We start from the raw sequence: 19,966 nt of genomic DNA on the forward strand, positions 1-19,966 counted from the left end.
CAGCTCTCTCTGCAAACACATCTGTTTGAAACAAAAGTTGACAGCAGGATTTTATGTCGACGTCAGCACATTTTGTTGGCCCTGGGCTCATCGAGGTAACATTTCCAGCTCTGACAGCATCCTCAGTCCCTCTTCAGTCGTCTTCTGGTCTGTCGTCACAGAAAACGTCTGACATCTCTGTCACGATTCAAGATAACAGTTCGCTCACTATCCCTGTGATCAACCTCGTTTCAGTCATTTCTCCAGGTACCATCCTTTCACCTAAAGGTCAGTTTCATTCCCGCAGACTAACTAAATATCTGTAAACACAAGTTCCTAAATATGACTGAAACAACGTTGGGATTGTTCCTGGATTCTGTTAGGATTCAGGATCGTTAGTAGGAGCTGAAACGAGAAGCGAGGCAGGCGTGTGTCCTCTCATAAACAAACCCATCTGAGGGGGGGATTTTTATAGATTTCTAAAATTGGTAAATAATACAGGTAAACAATGAACTCTGTTGTTGTTACTCCGTCAAGAAACAACGCAAAATAAGGCAAAGTAAGGAAAAACACAATTCAGTTGTGTAGTTTTGATTCTTTTTTGTTTTTTTTTAAAGACATTTACTACCATTTCTGAACACAGAGTAGACACAAAACAACATGTTAGCTTGGCTGGTTACAAAAACAACGCATGTTTCCAGTTATTTCCGCTGTCTATACAGAATTAATGGGTTAAAAAAAAAAACAAAGATTTAAACAGACTTGGAATTCTCTCCTCTCCAAAAACTACTTGAAAAGCTTCACTGACAAACGCATATCTGCTCAAGGCGTTAGACGGGACACCAGTGACTTCTGTTACAGTATAAAAAGGTCAATTCCTGATTAGCAAGAGAAACTCGTATTTTTCTTTTCCTCTAAGCCCTAGAAATACACACTATGACTTACAGGCCACATTCATCTAGGAAAAACAAAAAACTCCTCTGGTATAAATTTACATTCAGTGCTGAGAAGCAGAAGCTGTGAGACATCGCCGTCGAAAGGCTGGACAGGATGTGTTAGTCCGACAGGAAACACTTAAAGGATTCACAGACGTCTCAGGATAAAGTCAGCTGATCATGACTGGAGCGTCAATCATACACGTGACGGACAGCGAGTTCAGTAGTAGTGTGGATTCATTTACCAGCTTTTTCTTTTAAGGTTAATGCGGCAGCTCGGGATGTCTTCACTGAGAAGAAAGGAAGATTAAAGCGACAAAATGTTAGAGATCCTGAGCAAGGCGACAGCTGCTTCACATTCGTTAGCTGACTCGTGTATTTTGGTTAAATTAAAAGAAAATAAACTGTTCTGCGCGGATGATTCAAACTTTAAACCTGCGTGCTTCACAATCAAGTGTGGACTAAAGTACATCCCTACTGATAAGGCAGCAGCGTTATTTCACCTAAAGCAGCGAACTGAACACGCTTCTTCTCTCGTTTAGTCATGAGGGGGAACATCACCACCTTTAAGTGCTAAACTCTTGTGTGCAGCCAAGACTCAGCATGTTATTGCGAAAAAAATTACTCAATTTGAGTCAATAATCTACACTTCGGCATTAAGTATTGACGAATGAGAACTTGTAACAAAGCTCACAGGAAGTTACGAGTATCCTGCCTACGTGGTGAAGCGTGTAAATATAAAAAGACGTTAGGTGAACGGGAGGGGGCTGACGAGATATATATAATAAGATCAAAGGGTAAAATTATGAGCAGTCACCTAATGCTTATGACAAAAATCGCTACGAGTCGATGTAAACATTAACAAGAGCTGAAAACAAAACGATAAAGAACAAGTCATACTGTCATCTGAAGCCGAGCAACAAAGAAGGATCCGCAGACCTCAGTAGCAGCAGTCCCGACAGGCTGAGAAAGCTCATTTCATCAGTGTAGTGTGCCAAACTACCATTCATCTTCTACCACAGCTTAGGGTACATCAAACCATATAGTGTTTAAAAATGCCATGCCTACAAATAAATACCAAGAAAAAAAAAAGATCTACTTTACAAATCTAGAGTTTTAGAGCTGAATAGAGTCAAAGCTTCCAGGAGTGTTAGTAGCATTTTCCTTTTAAGGCTTCTAAGAATTTGGAAGAACAGTTTTAGAGCATCACATCTGCACGAACTAAGCTATCTGCTGACGTGAGAAGCTGCTTGTTCACGAGAAGCATGTAGTGCACACACAGATACTGGCAAAGCATTATGGGGGAGGAAAACAAAAACAGCCCCTCTATCTTTTGAATTTGCATGCCTTACTGCAGTACCTTAGTGAAACTTGAGCTTACACGTTCTTTCATTCAAGTGCAATAAAGTTAAGGAAACAAGGAGAAAATTCTCTCCCCTTCAAAGTAAAGGCCCAAAAGAAAAAAATTGTGCATTAAAGTCTTCCTGTGTTGGTCCGTATGCAGTGTTTGGGGCGTGTCTCACTGACAGAAGTGGTTGCCTTTGTACTGTCAGAGTAGATTCTCACTGCGGGAGCGTTGAAGCTGCGGTTTGACGGGACCCGATGAAGACAATGTCCTTAAGAGACGATCCTTTTAATCCTTAGTAGACAGTGTGCTTGTGTTAGTTAGGGTACGGTCCCTTCAGAGGCCAACTGTTGCTCCAGCTCCACGTTTAGTTCACATATTATTCAGTGCACTCATCAAGCTCAACCCCACTTCCTGTTCCGGGCGGGATCAGGGCCGCCCCTCGTTGTCGATGAGGCTGTCCTGGCCAGACTGGAAGTCCGCGTTGAGGCCATTTTGAACGTTGATTATGTCATCGTCCTGTGAGGACCCCTGGCCGTCGTCCTCGCCGCTGCCTGATCCGGCCTCTTCTGAATTTGGGTCTTGAAGCACTTGAGCGATGTACATTTGCTGCAGGAGAGAAAATAAAATAATGAAGTCTGAGAAGATTGATGACTCCTGATATGTTAAAAACAACGATGTTCGATTAGTATTTTAAAGCTAGTTTAAAAAGTCATTTCAACACAAAACACTGCTGAAGCTTTTTTAATTTTTACTAAAATATAGGAACAAAATATTCTGTTGTTGTTGTTTTTATTGCTGTAAAAATATAACTTTCTCCACATCTTCCCTTACATTTCCACCCACTTTCTTATGTTTTTCCAAATCCTATAAAACATTAATTAGTGATAGACAAATTACATGTCTTTGTCAAGAGGTAGAAGTTTACATTTGTCCTCCCAGTGTTAAATATTTAACATACGGTATTCTTTTAAAGAAGTTTAGCTGTTATTCATGGAGAATACTTTTCAAACGACTATCCTTTTTTGTCTACCGGTGTGCGGTCGCTGTATTTCATTCTGCCTCCTTGCATCGTTTGACACCGAGGTGCATAATATTATAAAACAAAAATTACCTTGTTTGTAGCGGAGGGGCCTGCTGATCTGCCATTCTCCATCCCATCCACCTCCTGGTCGATCTGACGCAGAAAACAAAACAGTCAACGTCTGGATATTTTGTCTGGCCTGAATCAGTGATGAGCACGTTACGAAAATTAATCAGGGAGTCAATAATAAATGTTAGAACCTTGTAGTTGTGGGCACTTAAGTATTTAAAATGTCCAAAGCAGACATGAGAGAGGCAAATGATGATTGTGATGATCAAAACCACAAAGGTAAACATGGTTGTTGCAGCACGAAACCCTGAGGGAAAGAAAACAACATTAATTGCGTGGATTCGGTTGAATCTTCCAAAACAAAGAAAAATATTTGGTCACGTTTAACCACGGTAATTTGTCCAGTAGATGGAGCTGTTGTCTTACCGGAACGGACAGTGTAAAAGAAAAACAGCCAGAAGAGGCAGAGAATAGGTGCGGCCACCACTTGGTTGACGGCTCCAGAATGGATCTTCTTGTCCAGTTTGGTGGGCAGGTAGGCGTAGTACATGTTGTACCTGTCGGCGAGGTGTTTGAGTAGCATGTACATCAGCCCTGCACAGAGACAAAAAGACGAGCTAATCCGGTTAGCGCTGCTGATAAGCCTTTAAACAAAGACCAGAACCACTGGATGCATCACTGCCCTCCGGTCATCTCCTCGGCCAGCGCGACCTCGAGTTAAACGGCAGCACTCACCAAACGGGACGATGATGGGGCAGGTAATGCTGTAGGTCATGACCACAGTGAAGACGCACATCATCCAGGCATAAGCTGCTCCGAACTGGAACTCATAGGCTTGATGCTGAAAAGACACAAAATGCCTGTTTTATTACCAATTCACAGTTCAGGACTTTTTTTGACAAATAAAATAAACAGTTTTAAATGACAGCAAAGATTTTGAAAAGCCAGAGAAAAGGTGCAAATTCTTCAGGTCACACCAACCTGTCTTAGCAAAATATCTCAACCACTAGAGGTATTTTAATAAAATGCCCAAAATAATTTTTAAGATTTACGTCTACAACTGATTCATTCTTGTAATCAACCCAATTTAAGATGCTCGCCACAGCTAATCAACATTAGCCAACAAGAAAATGGCTTCAACTTAGAGTCAGTTTTACAGATATTAGGCTAAAACTCGGTGTGGTAGTAGCTGAGAGTCATCTCCAACACATACTCTGAGTGCCATCACATCACATCAGATCTCACATCACATGCAAAACTTCATTTACAAGGTCTGACCAAAATGGCTACAACCTTCTCAGCAGAATTAGATTTTTGTTTACAAAGAATGATGGGCATTTAACTATTTTAGCTTTTTATTTTTACTCCAGAACATGAAACTCGAACCAATTAGGATTTCAAGCAATGACCGAACTCAGAATTCACCTTCTCTGCTCCACTGACAGGACCGTCTCAAGATTAAGATGCAGGAAAGGACGTAGAAGACTAACGCTGAGGTGTTACGACCCAAACTTACTCTGAGTAATTCCTCCGGACCTATGTGGGATCAAAACTAACCTTTTTGACATTCCTCCGCTCCGCTACGGAGCGAGCCAGGCAGAGGCGGATCATGTACATGAGCAAACCGGGGATCCTCAGAAGGTCGTTCGCGTTTCCGATGAAAGCAGACGCAATCACATAGTTCACAAAGAAGGCGCCGTTGTCAGGGAGGAAAACACACCTGGGGGCAAAAACAAAGAAAACAGTGAGGGATAAGATGCATCATACTCTAAACCGGCTGTAGTTTTCACAAGGCACCACTGCAGGGCGCTATTCTAAGGTTATTAAACATCAATCTGATCGAAAGAAGATTTATCCTTCATCGTCTTCACTCTGTAGCTGCACCCAATGGAGGAACCACAAAAAACACACTTCAGCTGTTTAGATTTCAGCTGAATCTAATGGAATTTATCCAAAAACAAAAAGAGGAAATGCAGCTAAAACCAGTGCACTCCTGCTGAAACCGTAAAATACCAGCAGCTGAAATTACCAACGTTAGTACACTGTAGTACTATCAAGAAAACCTTTTTAGACTGCGTCTGTGGGAAGAATCCATCAGTAAAAGGACAGTACTTTGAATAAATAAGAAGGCACGAATAAGCTGTGTCACTATTTTGAGCTGGAGAAGCTACTTTCAGAAAAAAACAACTGTTTATACGATGTTAAAAACCTAAACTGACTTGTTTATAATGAATTAAAAGTCTGATTTCTCAATTTAGACAATAGATATACTTCTTAGATTGATAAAATGTACATTGTTCAAGAAATCTATAAATATTTGGCTGGGATTTGGTCACTTATTTACAGGCTAAATCTTCTTTTTTTCCACCTGCGAGCATCAAAGTTGTATTAAACATTCATAAGACTGTGATACTTACTCAAATCTCATTGTAGCATCTGCCAGAAATTTTTTGTCAAAAAGCCACCGGAAGAAAACATCCAGACTGCAATAAAATAAATATATTAGCTAAAACACAGGCTTAGAAAACATAATTAAATTGATGGGATAGATGCAGACCTGGTGAGTCCCAGAGAGGGCAGCAAAAGGACCATGAAGATCAGGAAAGTGTAGCATTTATGCATCGTGGTCCTGTTTTCTCCTGATCTGTACGAACAGACAAACCATTCACACAGTTATTAAAAAAAATAATTAAAAAGCAAACTCTTGAATTTCACTGTGAAATAAAGGGGATCGTACCGAGTCCAATGGGCTTCGAAGAAGGCCGAGTAGTAGACGATGGTGGGAAGCAAAGCGGAGAACGACCACAGCAGGAGGGTGGGGAAGAACTGGGCGATGATTGGATTCTGGAGGACAGATCAGAGAAACATTAAGATATTTGTGTTAAGAAGAATAACCACTGAATATTAATGAACTGGACTTCAACGCTGTCAAGGCTTTGCTTTTTTTAAGGGTGTCAGTGTATAAACATCTTCTTATTATTACAGTTTTGAATTAAAAAATGTGATTTATACACATAAACGTGAGACTCAATCTGGAATAATGGTGTCTCAAACGAACTGTTGACCTGTCCTTAACTTTCAGAACATATACAAACGTAAGCGTTTTTGTCTTCTTTCACCAAGTGTGTCACAGTGCTATAAGACGTACAGTTTCCTCTGAAATCCCTCCGAAATGCAGAGCTAAGCTTCTACGGATTCAGTTATATTTTTATCATTTAGCTCACAATATTCTCTTCAAAACTGGAAGCAAAGATCTCTTTAACTTGTCATATTTCATCCATAAAACACTGCAGAGACGTAAAAACTCACATGACCCCATCAGAGTCTTCTGCCGCTCACGGTTCAAGAATTTTAAAGACCTGATTTGTGTTTTTTTTTTGTTTTTTGAGCCTTATTTTCAGTCTGCCTCTCATTAACTTGGATTTTGGCTCTTTTTTTTTATAGTTTATACATCAAAACGTATGTTAAAATGTCAGGAAGCAAAAAGCCTGCACCCTGACTAATAAACACAACTGTTAGAATAAAACCGCCCGCTCTTACATTTAGGTACTCCACTGGCTTGGTGACGTTGAACTTGTCCATGGTGGTGATGATGATGGTGGGGGTGGTGAGGAAGAACAGGAGAAGGAAGAGGACAGAGTTGATTATGAAGCAGCGGGCCCACCAGGAGGCTCCCCCCACCGACAGATGCTCCCTGTGGGGACAAGGGGGTTACACAGCGGTCAGGCAGACGCAGCGTGATGCCCTGCAGCTATGGAAACAGCTGGCCGGTAAAAACCCAAACCGTCAGAGACTTTCTGAAACTGGCTGAAGTCTAACTATTCCTCAACGTGACTTTAAGAGCAATACAATCTCATTCTGTGTCTGCAGTAATCTCATTCTGCACCAAAAAAAGAAGTTCCTGTTGTTCTCGGCCTGTGGCTCCTTCGCGTTCTTACCAGTAGACGTTCTGTGGATGGGGAGCGTAGCTGACGGTCCAGTTGTGGACGTTCAGCCTGGAGCTGAACTGAGAGCTTTTGGGCTCGCGGCGGCACAGACAGCCCTGACACTTGCAAGCGTTGAAGTCCTTTAAAATTCTGAGAAGAGGAGGCATCCATTGAAACAAAGAAGAGATAAGTCACAGTCGGCTCAGAGGAACAGAGTCAGTCAGTCCAGAAACACGATCAGAAACGTTCACTTACATGGCAGTTATTGTCTCGTTCTGAAAGGTGACGAAGGCCATTCCTAAAGGTTTCTTGTTAACCTTTTCTCTCTCCTTCCTGTATTCATCTTTTAATTTAGCCTCCAGCTTGGTATAATAGCTCACAGCCTCTTCCTGTGAAAAACAAACAAATGTTTTGTTTTCTTCTCATGCTTATTTCATTTTTCTGACATCCAGGCTTGTATCAGTATCAGACGGGACACATTAGCTGAGTGTTGATCACAGGACAAATAATGTAAAATTTTGATACTAATGACAGATTAAAGATAATTTATAAGGCACTACATGGTAGTTTGTTTGTATTTTAGTGTTTCCAGACCTTGTATAAAACTAAAATCTTACAGAAGAAATTTTAAAATAGCAGAAGGAAGTTTATTTTATGGTATTTTTGTGGGTAATTTAACTGGTAAGATGGTTGTGGCCTAATTAGATTATTCCACAGAAACTTTACAGTTTCACCATTTAAATCATCATCATATTTACACTAACCTTATTTTTCCCCTCATCACTTGATTTTAACACTAAAAGCCATCTAATGATTGGAATATTTATTCTTTAGCAACACAGAAACGGATAATATATCATTCAGATGGACAAGGAGCAGTGTTGCTAAAATGATTGCACATGCTACAAAAATATGAGTTTTGCAGACATTTTTAAGCAAGAACAGACTTTTACGTGTCTTTTGGTGTTTTCCTGACAAAATGCTTGAAAGTAAAGATTTGCAATAAAGTCAAAATGAAGTTTTAATACGTGGCTCTGACCTGCTCACAGCCTTTAATGATACAACAGCAAAGGTGCCCGCACGGCTTCGGGTTGATCATGGTTTTATTGTGTTCTTTGGCCTGCAGGTCAAGAAAGAACTTCCTGCTGCGCTCCGTCTTCTTCCTGTCCATGAAAAACCATCGGCTGCGTCAGAGAGGGAGAGCAAAGAAGACTCTTCTGCAGAGCAACGCGTCCGGTCAGGAGATGGGCAAACGCACGCAAACAATTTAAACACTGATACCGTTCAGAGTTGAGATACATCAGCTTGGCCACGTCGTAACAAAGGCGAGCTTCCAGGACAACGCAGTTCTCGTATGCTTGTCTATTTAAAAAAAAAAAGAAAGAAAAGGAGGCAGTGAGGAGGAAAGTGAAGCATTAAGTAGGTTTTTTTGACAAAGCACAAATGCAGGAACACGCTACTTAAAAATACAAAACCAGCAACATGTATTTACTTTAGATTTGTCTCATAATAGGACACTATTTAAAAGTCAATTTATCTATAAAAAGACTTCCAGTTTGGATTTTTTAAGCAGAGCAGGAAGAAATGAAAGATTTGAGTAATGCTATTCGATTAAGTAGGAAGTGAGTAATCTTAGACTATCTTGACACATGACTTGACATGACTTGCCTAATTCTGTTCATCCGTCTTCTATTAAGGACCGTTACCCAAATAAACCTGCCATTGTTTCATTTTACCCACAGCAGCTGTAACAGGGGAAGGCCCGGCCCTCACGCGTCCTAACACGGTTACTGCCATGCCAACACAGGGCTCGGCTTTTATTCAGGAAAAATATCACTGCAAACAAACGGAGATGCTTACTCAAAGTGTTGCTTTATCTCATTCTCCTCTGAGTATTTGGAGATGCCATTAATAAATAAAGTGCGCTTCACCTTCATGGAAATGGAAAAACCAGAGAAAATACAGTAAATCACTTAAAGCATATATTAAATTTGAGGAATGAGCGTTTTATTCAGTGAAATCCTACCAGGTCGTCCTCTTTGTAGTGCATCTTAGACGTGTGCCGCCTCATGCTGTACACCGTCAGCAGAAGGTAGAGAAATGCAAACGTGGTGTGCAGCCACAGCAGTGAATTACTGAGAAAAGGACGAGATAAGAAGCTATAAACTCCGTTTCCAAGTACAGTTGATGCTAAACGAAGGGATGCTGCAAGTAGTACTCACTCTGCATTCAGATTAGCAATTGTAGTTCGTCCAAAACTATAGGCATTTTTTTCTGTGGAAAACAAAAGCGAAAGACAATCAGTTGTTTGAAAGGCTGTCTCTGTGTGTGGACGGCTCACAAACAGTGGCTGAAAACAGAAAAACAAAAACAGAATTGTAAAAAAGGACCATTTAGTGCTGTTATTTCCAGGAAGCACTCAAATAGGAAAATAAATCAACACAAACAGGAAGAAAACTGGGACTATGATCTGCTTTTAAAGCAAAAACTTAACATAAATTATACTGTAATAAAGAAAGTTGTTGATTCTTCACTAACAACTGTCTACTTCCTCAAGAGGTCTATTTTTCCTCCACACAGAGCCCACATGCTGCTTAACCAATAGGAAAACGGCAGTTGTTACCATCAATAATAAGGAATAAATGACATCAGATTTGCAGTGTACATGAAAATATAAATAACTGAAACCAGAAGCACACAACTGCTGCCGTAACAGAAGACAATAAATAAATCGCTGTGTACATAATCTCAGACTGATCTCAACGTAAATCTAACATTACCTTTACATGTTAAAGAATAAACTGAGGGGGCTGTGGAATACACGGTGGTGTGACATGACTGTCAGCTACTACCACCCCAAATTTTAGCTCAGCATCTGTAAAACTGAGTCAAGTTAGCCATTTTTGTGTTGGCTAGCGTCGATTAGCTGTGGCAGCCATCTTGAATTGGAATGAAACCAAACTCTTCTCGGCTGTAGATGTACAGCCAGTGACGACTCTCTGAGACTTTAATTGAAATCCATGCAGTGGCTCACGGGATATTTTGCTAACAGGACAAACAAACACAGATGCGAGCATAAACCATTTTCGCCCCTTCGCCTTCGGCAGAGGCCAGAAACAGAAAACTCATAGCACCGTCTCGTGGGTTGTTCTCGGCTCACCTTGCAGGAGTCCTGAGAAGTTAACGGGTAAGATGACGCCCACAGAGAGCACACCCACTACGACCAGCAGGCCGATGATGTGACGCTGAAAGGACAGGTAGTGCACTGCATCCTCACCACACTTGTCCCTTATCTCGTCCTCCCTTTAATAAAACAAAATAAAAAGGACAGCAGCAGCTTTAGAGTGAAAGCAAACGTTGTGTTTGATGAGCGATACAGGAGCTCGTTTGCCGACTCACTTGATGCGAAACACAGCAGTTAACCAGGAGCAGAAGCCCTACAGGGGGAAAAAGGTAATGCATTAAAGAGGACAGTGTTTATTTTAAACATAATATTTCACCCTTCAACACCTTCACTTACCATGTCTCTGTTGTCAATGTCCAAAGAGCTGGAAACGGAGGTGAGCCGCTCATAGCGCTCAGGGGTGTTGTCTGACGGCACGGTGGAGCCCATACTGGCAGCAGAAACACAAAAATAAATATGCATCATGTTACACAACTACCCTGCAGGATCACAAAGTGTAAGTCAATGTTAGTGCTCTCTGTCTCCAAACAGAAGGTGCAGAAGAGGTAACCACACAGAAACACATCACCAAACGCCTGGCTCACGAGGGGAATCTGTAGCCACATTTCATGCAGTGCTAGGCGTAAAAAAAGATAGAGTTCACCAACACTGTCCAAAGGAAGGTTAGAGTAAATTCACCGGTTACGCCTGCTCAATTCCTTGTTAAACAAAGTTAATCAGTCAGTCACGAGGCAGAAAATCAGTGGATTCAGGCATTTAGGCGTGGTGACGAAGACTTAAAGTTCAAACGGAGCATCAGAGCAGGGTAAAAAAGATTTAAGTGACTTTGACCGTGGCATGGTTGTTGGTCTGAGTATTTTAAAAAACTGCTGACCTACAGGGATTTACACACACAACCATCTCGAGGGTTAACAGAGATGGTTGGAGCTCAAACAACCCCTCGTTCCACCAACATCTGCAGAACATCATATTTGGTGAACACAGGCTCACCAAAATTGAACGATAAGAGTTTGAAAATATGTCGCCTGTTCTGATGAGTGTCTTCACCATGTCTAGATGCTTAAATGTACTGAGTTGCTGCCGTTTAATTGGCTGATTAGCTATTTGTGTTAACAAGCAACTGAGCAGGCGTACCTAATAAAGTGGCTGATGAGTTTATAATTCATTAGAGGGGAAAGCTCTACAGAAAACATTACAGAAGAACCAACAGGAACCCAGTCAGAGACTAAGGGCTGAATGTTGAAACTCTTTTTCCAGCAGAGACACAAGTTTCCTTGGATGCAACAAAAAGGCATCAAGAGCTTATAATTGACTATTTATGGAATTTATTGCAAATCTGGACAATTTAAACAGGACTATGACTCTGTTGGAAATGATTACATGAAAGTATGTCGACATTCAGGGCTCTAAGAGCTCTAAGAGAAGGAATGAGGAGAGAGAGCCTGAGGCTGGAATCATCGGTTCTCCTCTCCCACATTCCTGAAACAATGAGCAGAAGGTTATCTCAGCTCTACGAGACAAGAGACATGTTGTGTATGGGTCTGTCTAATTACAACCACAGATCAGGGGAATATTACCTCTCCCTGTAAGCGTCCTGTCTGTGTGGCTCAGGCGGCACGCTCACACAGGAGAAGTTCATGCTTCATAAAGAGGTCAACACACAGATTAGCACACACAGATCTGATTATGGCAATGCAAGAGGACAGGGACACTCAAGAGTGGAAGTACAAGAGCGACGAGGAGAAAGAGAGAAGTTAGCAACCTGGAAGAAAAGTAACTAAAACCATCGAGAGTTAAAAAATCAGGCTGAAACCCACTGCAGCATGAGCAGAAGAGAAATGAGCCGTGAGTTACGTTAATCAGAGGGAAGGAAAGGGTAGGGAGTCTAAAATGTGGAGAAAGAACATACTAATCCCGATCATCCAGACGACTATATCGCTGTTCCACTACTCTGTTGGGGGAAAAAAGAGCAAAACAAAAAGTTTTCAGGTAAGAGAAAAGTGATGGTTGAGGAATAAAATAAATTCAAGGAGGTCTATTCTACCATAAGGATACCAAAGAAGGCTTCTGTTAAACCTGCAAAACATTATTAGCCTCATAAATATAATTTTATTCAGTAACTACTTATTTTATTTGAGTTGGTATCGTGGCTTACATAAACAACTTATGACGTTCTAAGAAACTGAAAGACAATGCACAGAATAACGAGACAACAAATTCATATCCTGTCTCTTACAAAAGTGTCCCATGCTGTCACCCCCCACCCATCCTCCCACCACGCCACAGCCCCATTCTTTGCTCACACGCAGCTGCAAAAATAGTGCAGCTGCGACGTAACACAGCCGCAGCTGGAGGATGTAGGTAACGGAGCACTGTGTCAAGAACTTTCCAGGGTTCACAGTTAAGGAAGTCTGTGGTCTCCGGTCTCGAGAGCTGTGGGATGAATTCTTGTCCACATGCATCTGTTTGGCAGCTTCTCCAACAGTTCCCATCGTTCAACCTTAAATGATCCAAACGTGTCTCGCTTTGTGTCAACACTTAACAGTGGAGATCCGCATGAAGGCAGAAAAGCTTTGAATTTCATGAGCATTAGGGAGCTTTGAAAGTTTTCTTTATTCTTCCTTCATTTAGGGCTTACTCAATCCAGTCCATCAAGTGACAAAACTCATGTCAAAGTGCATAAAAAGAAAAACTGCTGACGGTGTCTTCCTGACCGGAGTTCTGAGCCAAGAGCCAAATCCTCATTCAGAGTGATGCTGGACAACAGATCAACGGGCTGCTGAGTAAAATTACGCAAGTTTGCAAATAAATAAAAGTGGTAACAAACTGATGACTTTATTAATATAAATGTATAAATATTTATCTTGTGAGCTGAGTACCTTTAAAGTCTTCTTAGTGACAGAATTAAAACTATTTCCTGTTACCTTCATAAGCCACGTTGTTCTAATTTCAACATTTTAATTTGCTGTTGTTCGGTTGTGGTTCCAGTGTTCAGCAGGATATCTGGGTGCCAGTTTCAGTAACATTATCCTATAATTGCACTGTATAAAGCCAGTTAACAGTCTGAGGTCTCCTAAACTGGCTCTGTGTAACAATGGTCCAACATTATAAAGACAAACTTATCAAGATGTCAAGCTTTGGTTTCTTTTTCTTTGCATGACAAAAGTGCAAACACAGCAGTTTATTACGTATATCTTCCAAGTATTAATATTATTGCTTGTCTCTTGAGGAATGATGATTACATAATAAATCTCAACCATAGTGGGTATTTTGGGTAAATGCTGGACACGATTTGAAGTTTCTCAGGATTTCTAAGAAGTAAACCAGAAAAACTTGACACGTGATCCACCCTGAAGGATCCGCGCTGTTACCTGTCGGCATCGTTCATCAGGGCGAGGCGCCCATAGTCCCAAGCTTTTTTCCTCAAGAACGAAAACAGAAACAGCAGCACCTGGAAGAAGAAAGCAAACAGCACCTTGTTAACGCCTCTCCAACCGTTATTTATAAAGCAGAAAGCTACAACACAGAAGTCACATAACCACGTCATGGTGAACATCATTTCCAAAACACTTTCTTGGAAATATTTTATTAAAAAAAAAAAAAAATACACTGATTTGCAACTCAGTATCAGGACTTGTTTGTGAATTCTCTACCAAACTTTGAGGTTCTTTATGTCGCTGAGAGAAATACTCACCAAAAAGCACATAAAGTCGAGGGCAAGGACGGTAGGCACGCCACCGAAAGGCAGTCCCTGGAGTACAGTGCTGCGTATTCGACCCGTGAAGCAGTGGTCCTTAGATATGTTAGCGGGCGCCAGTGTTGTGCTGCAGCTCTCCGAGTTGGAGCAGCCTTCCACCAACGACATGGTCGTGGTCACTGTTAATATCCATACTCTGTACATCACTGCAGCATGCTGACAACCTGCACAGAGGGAACACGTTTTTACAACAGCCATAAACACTCCACTGCGTGCACTGTGCACGTGTCCAGCTTGATGACAAAAGGGAAAAGAGAACAGGAAAGATTACATCATATAAGACCATAAACAGGAATTCTTTTTCCTTAGATTAGTCACATGCTCCTGCTGGTTTATTTGACCACAAACATGACAATGGAATAGAAGCACAGTTGACTGAAAGCAGCACACATATTATGTTACATGCTTATGACTGCACCTGTTAACTGCCACAATAATATCTATAAAACTGTTGTCTTACGGTTACTGAGTTATAGCCATTTTGTGTTGCTACGGCCAGCAGCCAAAGTTGTAAATGAACACCCAATAATTACTTTCTAAAGGTTTCAGTAAAATCCCTCCACTGGGTTCATGGGATAAATTGCTAACGCTGCAGACAAATAACTACACATACATGTATACACTCATCAGCAGCAGGTAATAAAAATGTTCCCTCACGAACTCACACATAGATTTAAAAGCAATAAAGCAACGAGTCAAATTAGTGAGCAAGAAGTCAACAGATGTGGCTTGTTAGGACAAGCCTGCTTCTGGCTGACTTGATGTTCTTTTTTTTTAAAAAAGACTTTCTTCCGCTCTGTTTCTGACGCACTGCAGAAAGAACTAACATGCCAAAGACTAGTTTCAACAGGGAGCTGAACACTGACAAATCCAGAAAAATGCATGGATGTAAAAATTAGGCTGTATTAGAAATATATAACATGAGCATAAGACCTTCGTATTTTTATTCAAGAACTTGAGATTCAAACTAGTTGGTAAATAAAGACGACAGCCTTTCTCCTTTCTCTATAACTTGGCAAAAAAAACAAATAAAGCAAAATACATCGTATAAGTCAGCTTATTCCAGATTTCCAAACAAAAATGTCAACAATCATTGACCTGAGCAGGGTCGGTTTCGCTCAGAAGTGACTTTTTAAACTTGGCATTGAGTAAACAAAGGAAGGGAAACCAAAACGCTAGATAAAACCATACAATCAGTATTTGTAGTTATCTGGTAATCATCAATATCAGCTCTTTGGATATACTCTAAAAGTACTATAAAGCTGCCTGGCTTTGGTCAATATTAATGCTAAACTTCACTACAAGCAAACAGAACTGAAAGCACTATATCGTGTAAGAAAAGGTACTTTTTCTTCCCAAATGCACCCAAGCTGATGTATCAGATCCCTAAAAGTGACCAAAGACGTGGGGAAGTCACGTAGGTGTTCTGACAGCTGACGGGAGCGCTCGTGCCCTTCTACCCACGACTCTCAGCCGCATCCACAATGCTGCTCATCTGCCCTAACACTGACTCATTTATCCACTCCCTGGAATGCTGTGATATCACTGGAGAGACGCAGCCAGAGCCGAACAATAAACTGATAGAGACCACTGGGTTCAAATGGACCGGTCTCAACCCTGGAGGCACACAGCATCCCCGCCTGTCCCTTCACCAACACTCAGGACCTTCAATGTAACAAATCTGCAGCTAATTTTATCCTCCGGGCTTCAGAACATTTGTAACAACAAAGATTTTAAAGGATGAAACTCAAAACTATGGTTGTCTTTATAAACAGTTAGAATTAACACAGGCTGCAGTGCAAAAATGAAAATATAGATTTCTGCTATAATTTAGATTTGAAGCAAAAAAAAAAAGATCCCAGTAACTAAAAGTAGGTTATAATCTTCCTTTAAACCCAAGTTTTCCAACAGGTTTGTCTTCAGAAATAATCCTTTTAATACTAATCCTTTGATAAATGCCAATTTTTCTGCAGTAGAGCCAGGAAGTCCGTTCTTATAACATTTGTCATCATTGTGAATTTTGTGGATTCCCCTTTTTTAAAAGTATTCCAGGAATTCCTGATGACATCAATCAAGACACATAACAATCAAGTTTTCAAACCAGTACTATCATAAACAAAACTAGCTTGTTGCCAAGTGATATATCACCAGATTCCAACAAACTTTGAATCGTTTGGAAGCTTCTGAGATGGAGAATTTGTAAAATAATAACTCAATATTGCAAAATTCCTAACGGTGGCTTATTTTGCCGGCACATTTTTTGATGTCAAAGAAATCCACAGTAAAAGAAATCTGCACCAAACACCCAATAATGCTCAGGTTATGTGTCAGCAATGTGGCTCATGATGGAGCATGAGACGAACTTTGGCTCATTAATCTGTTGTAGAAGACAGACTTGTTGCAGTTTTAGTTCCTTAAACGACCGACGGACATTTTAATCTTAAACCGTCCCGTGTCAGCTCATCCTTCCTGACGTTCTGAACAGGAACTGGAGTTTTTGTCATCTCTCTCTGTTTCGCTCCTCTTCATCATTATTTACATTGTCCTCAGTTTCTGACTGAGCCCATCCTTTAGATCATCATAGGCTAAATATTTAAACAGGCTTCATTGTTCAGGGATGGAAAACAGTAGGTTATGAGTTATATAGCAGCTGCAGAACAACTCTGACTTGGTTTCCCGACAACATGAAACTCATAAAGCTCAAACACAACTTATGATATAAATGTACCTCTTAACCCTAATTTTTTATTTTGTATTTCCAGTCATGCCTTGAATCTACAGTTCAAGCCCCAGCTGGGCTTTTTTTTGCATTAGCTACTCAATAAAAAAATAATAAAAGTACAACAGCAGAATTGTAATTTGGTAACTCTTCAGGCTCTGTCGGAGTTCACATAAAACGCAAAAACAACAATCTGCACAACACTTTTTGGATAATTTGGATAATTGTAATAATTTGATAATTTGCTCACTTCCAGTGCCATCAAAGAGGTGTACACAATGTGGGGAAAAAGTGCAAAACCACCTAAACAAAAAGGTGTTTCCTCACGTAAGAGGTCGACCGATATCAGGCTTTCTGTGGCCGATACCGACCTTTAGAAATCAGGGGAACCAAAAGCCGACATTTTTGTGGTCAAAATGCATTTCTCATTTCACAAAATATAACAATAATTGCTCAACTTAAATGTATATTTAACACTCCTTCAAAGAATCTATGCTTAAAATAAATATGCTTAAGATAAAACTTACATTGTGGGCTACAGTAATGTGTTGTAGCAGCTGCTGCATCTACATTTTCCTACTTGGTAATTGATTAACAGCCACGGCCGACTGCCATGTGGCCAACATCAGCTGATTACAACAGGTTACAACTGATTAATCCGTCTGCCTCACGCAAGAACAAATCCGTACAGTGACGATGTACGCTTATTTCTGTGACATTTTGAAGCTCAGACAGAAGCAAACGTCAAACGGACAGAAATCTGGTTAAGCCCGGAGACGAGACAACGCTGCAAAAAGAAACCTGAGTGTTTCCAGAGGCTGTCTCATGTAGACCAGGTCCAAAACTTCCTTGGAGGGATTTTACCCCTGATGGATTCCCAGAAGTCATAATGGAAGAAGATTCTCCGTCCAGGCAAGAGTTGCAGCTGCAAAGAGGTCGGTCGGCCACGGAAACTCTTCATTGCCTTCATTATTTATTATTTCATTAATATTTCAACATGTAATGCTTCTAGCAATGTTAGGTAGGATTACTGCCTCTCTTATACTGAAAACATCTGACTGTAAGTGTTGTGCACAATTTATTTTATTTAAATTTGTTTGTGGTTTGGGGATTTTTAAGTCCATAATCATCAGTTTAACTTCACTTCGAATCCAGATAAACCTAAAAATACAAATTATATTTTGCTTCACACTTATTGCAGCTTAACTGTCAGCTTTTTGAAACTATTTTTTTACATAATTTTAAAGATTCAAAGCATTTTTATCATACTTCTGTTGAGAATTATGAACGATATTAGATCGTGACACCCCTCCGGTCTGGGTTCAGCAGCGTTACGTGCCTGAAAACTGAGATCAGCTGAATGTACAGCATGATTGCGTTATTACAACTATAAATTTCCCCCTGCCGAGATGCCGGGAGCATGTTCTGTTAAGACAGGGGCAGGATTCATTTGGCTAATTCGTGAAACGGTGGTTTAAGGAGCACAAGATGCCGTTGTTTTACATGAGCTGGTCCTGAGTGTAATGAGGACTTTACACAGACTCGTCCATCATCGATAATGTCAAGACCTGGACAGAAAAATGAGAATAATTCTGGACAGAAATAAATGTTGACAGGAACCAGGCAGAGCTCCAAAACATTTTTTTCAGCCATTCTGTCTGCTGTAAAAGATAAAACACCAACAGTATCTCAGATGTTTCTGATTAAGTTTCCATGTTTTGGGTCAGTAAAACACTTATCAGTAAAATTAATAACAAATAGGAAGATGCCTGGTCTATGTAAACATCATATCTCCACCCATAAACTTCAACTGCTCTAAATAATCAGTGTTTAAGAGCCGCATGTAAACATCGATTTGAATTATTTATGTCTAGTCATAAATACTATAAGAACACCTCTAATAACAATAGATTTTTTTAAACTATAAATGATTTGTTATTGTGTGGTTGCAGCTCCATAAACGTAAAGTTTAGTGTGCTTTTATGATATATTTACAAGAAAAACAATAGCAATCAAGCACTGTAATAAATGAAGTTAAACATGATCAAACTCTGATGTTTGTCCTTTTTTAGGCTCTCCACATGCAAAGACAAATCGAACTATCACTGTCAAGCTCTAACAAGTAATGTGTCAGTGATGTAGTCAGTAAATCACAGCATAAATCAGCATAATTGCTTTGGAAGAGTCAACATACTTGCCAAGAAGCTGAAATAAAAACCGAACATCACTGTCCTTAAACTCACTGCTAACTTAAAATAAACCAGCTTTTTTGACTTCTTGCAAGAATGACCTTTTAACACAGCAGTTTCTCAAGCTTTTGAGATATTCTGGAGAACACTGTCACAGTAAATCAACACAGAAACATGGAAATCTGACCTGACAGACAAAACTTCTGGGGGCGATTAGCGAAAATCTGGGGCTAATTAATAAAACACTGACCGTCGCAGCAATTTAGTTTTAATTAATACGTGATTAATAAAAGCACATATCTCCTTTTAATCAACAGTGACAGCGTTTTATTAATGACAAGAACAAACTGTTCACGGAACATTCAGTTAGCTTCAAGCTAGCTGGGTTGTTTATGCTGTTCATTGTTCTGACAGAGTCCAATCAGTTTCATTAAAGCCGAAACGCTTGTCGCTTCCAGCGGAGGATAAGGTTACAGGTTTTGTCGTGAGACATCGCTAAACCCATCTGTCGACGAGACAACAACAAAAAAAAAACACTTACCTCACTGAGATACGCAGCAGAAGTAGAAACTGTCACGCCGTGCTAACATGAGCTAGCAATCAAACTGCAACGGTGACGTCTGCTAACATAGCTTCGAAAATAACAGTCTGAAGCTAACTGACAACTGTCAGGCGATTTGGTTCCGACGACTTCCGGCCAAGAAATGCGAAAAGAACTAATCGGTTAACCTGTTGTACTAGTGGTTCGTATTGATAAACACGTCCGTGCTGCCGGTTAAACGCCTATCGCTAACCCAACCAGTCCAACTGCAGGTTTACAGCGTCGAGATACGGTTTAG

The 19,966-nt window shown here is 40.4% G+C and overlaps 1 protein-coding gene across 4 annotated transcripts; it reads right to left on the reverse strand.

Moving 5' to 3' along the window:
• Window positions 1–554: 554 nt before the first annotated feature.
• Window positions 555–19,952, reverse strand: tmem63ba (transmembrane protein 63Ba). Of its 4 annotated transcripts, none has more exons than XM_037973740.1 (24): window positions 19,669–19,952; window positions 14,157–14,383; window positions 13,834–13,913; window positions 12,040–12,102; window positions 10,799–10,892; window positions 10,678–10,715; window positions 10,439–10,581; window positions 9,501–9,552; window positions 9,305–9,413; window positions 9,139–9,209; window positions 8,560–8,640; window positions 8,318–8,441; window positions 7,534–7,667; window positions 7,291–7,428; window positions 6,893–7,046; window positions 6,090–6,196; window positions 5,910–5,996; window positions 5,770–5,835; window positions 4,910–5,072; window positions 4,088–4,193; window positions 3,779–3,946; window positions 3,544–3,659; window positions 3,374–3,436; window positions 555–2,868 (listed from the first exon to the last, which is right to left on the reverse strand). In XM_037973740.1, the coding sequence occupies exons 2-24, from the start codon at window positions 14,361–14,363 to the stop codon at window positions 2,689–2,691; spliced, it is 2,544 nt and encodes an 847-aa protein (XP_037829668.1). In that variant the 5' UTR covers window positions 14,364–14,383; window positions 19,669–19,952; the 3' UTR covers window positions 555–2,688. The 4 variants fall into 4 exon arrangements, with proteins under 4 accessions (XP_037829668.1, XP_017268485.1, XP_017268486.1 ...); XM_017412996.3 differs by lacking the exon at window positions 12,040–12,102 and adding an exon at window positions 12,372–12,413 and having other exon boundaries at window positions 19,669–19,951; XM_017412997.3 differs by lacking the exon at window positions 12,040–12,102 and having other exon boundaries at window positions 19,669–19,951.
• Between the last annotated feature and the right edge of the window lie 14 nt (window positions 19,953–19,966).

Source organism: Kryptolebias marmoratus, linkage group LG22, assembly GCF_001649575.2.
Source record: "Kryptolebias marmoratus isolate JLee-2015 linkage group LG22, ASM164957v2, whole genome shotgun sequence".
In the NCBI taxonomy this organism is placed as follows: Eukaryota; Metazoa; Chordata; class Actinopteri; order Cyprinodontiformes; family Rivulidae; genus Kryptolebias; species Kryptolebias marmoratus.

Coding starts and splice junctions, on each gene's coding strand:
- tmem63ba (XM_037973740.1), bottom strand. CDS start 14,363: ATGTACAGAGTATGGATATTAACAGTGACCACGACCATGTCGTTGGTG. Junction 10,893..12,039: donor CAGGACGCTTACAGGGAGAG/GTAATATTCCCC, acceptor TTCTGCTGCCAG/TATGGGCTCCACCGTGCCGT. Junction 7,429..7,533: donor AACGAGACAATAACTGCCAT/GTAAGTGAACGT, acceptor TCCTCTTCTCAG/AATTTTAAAGGACTTCAACG.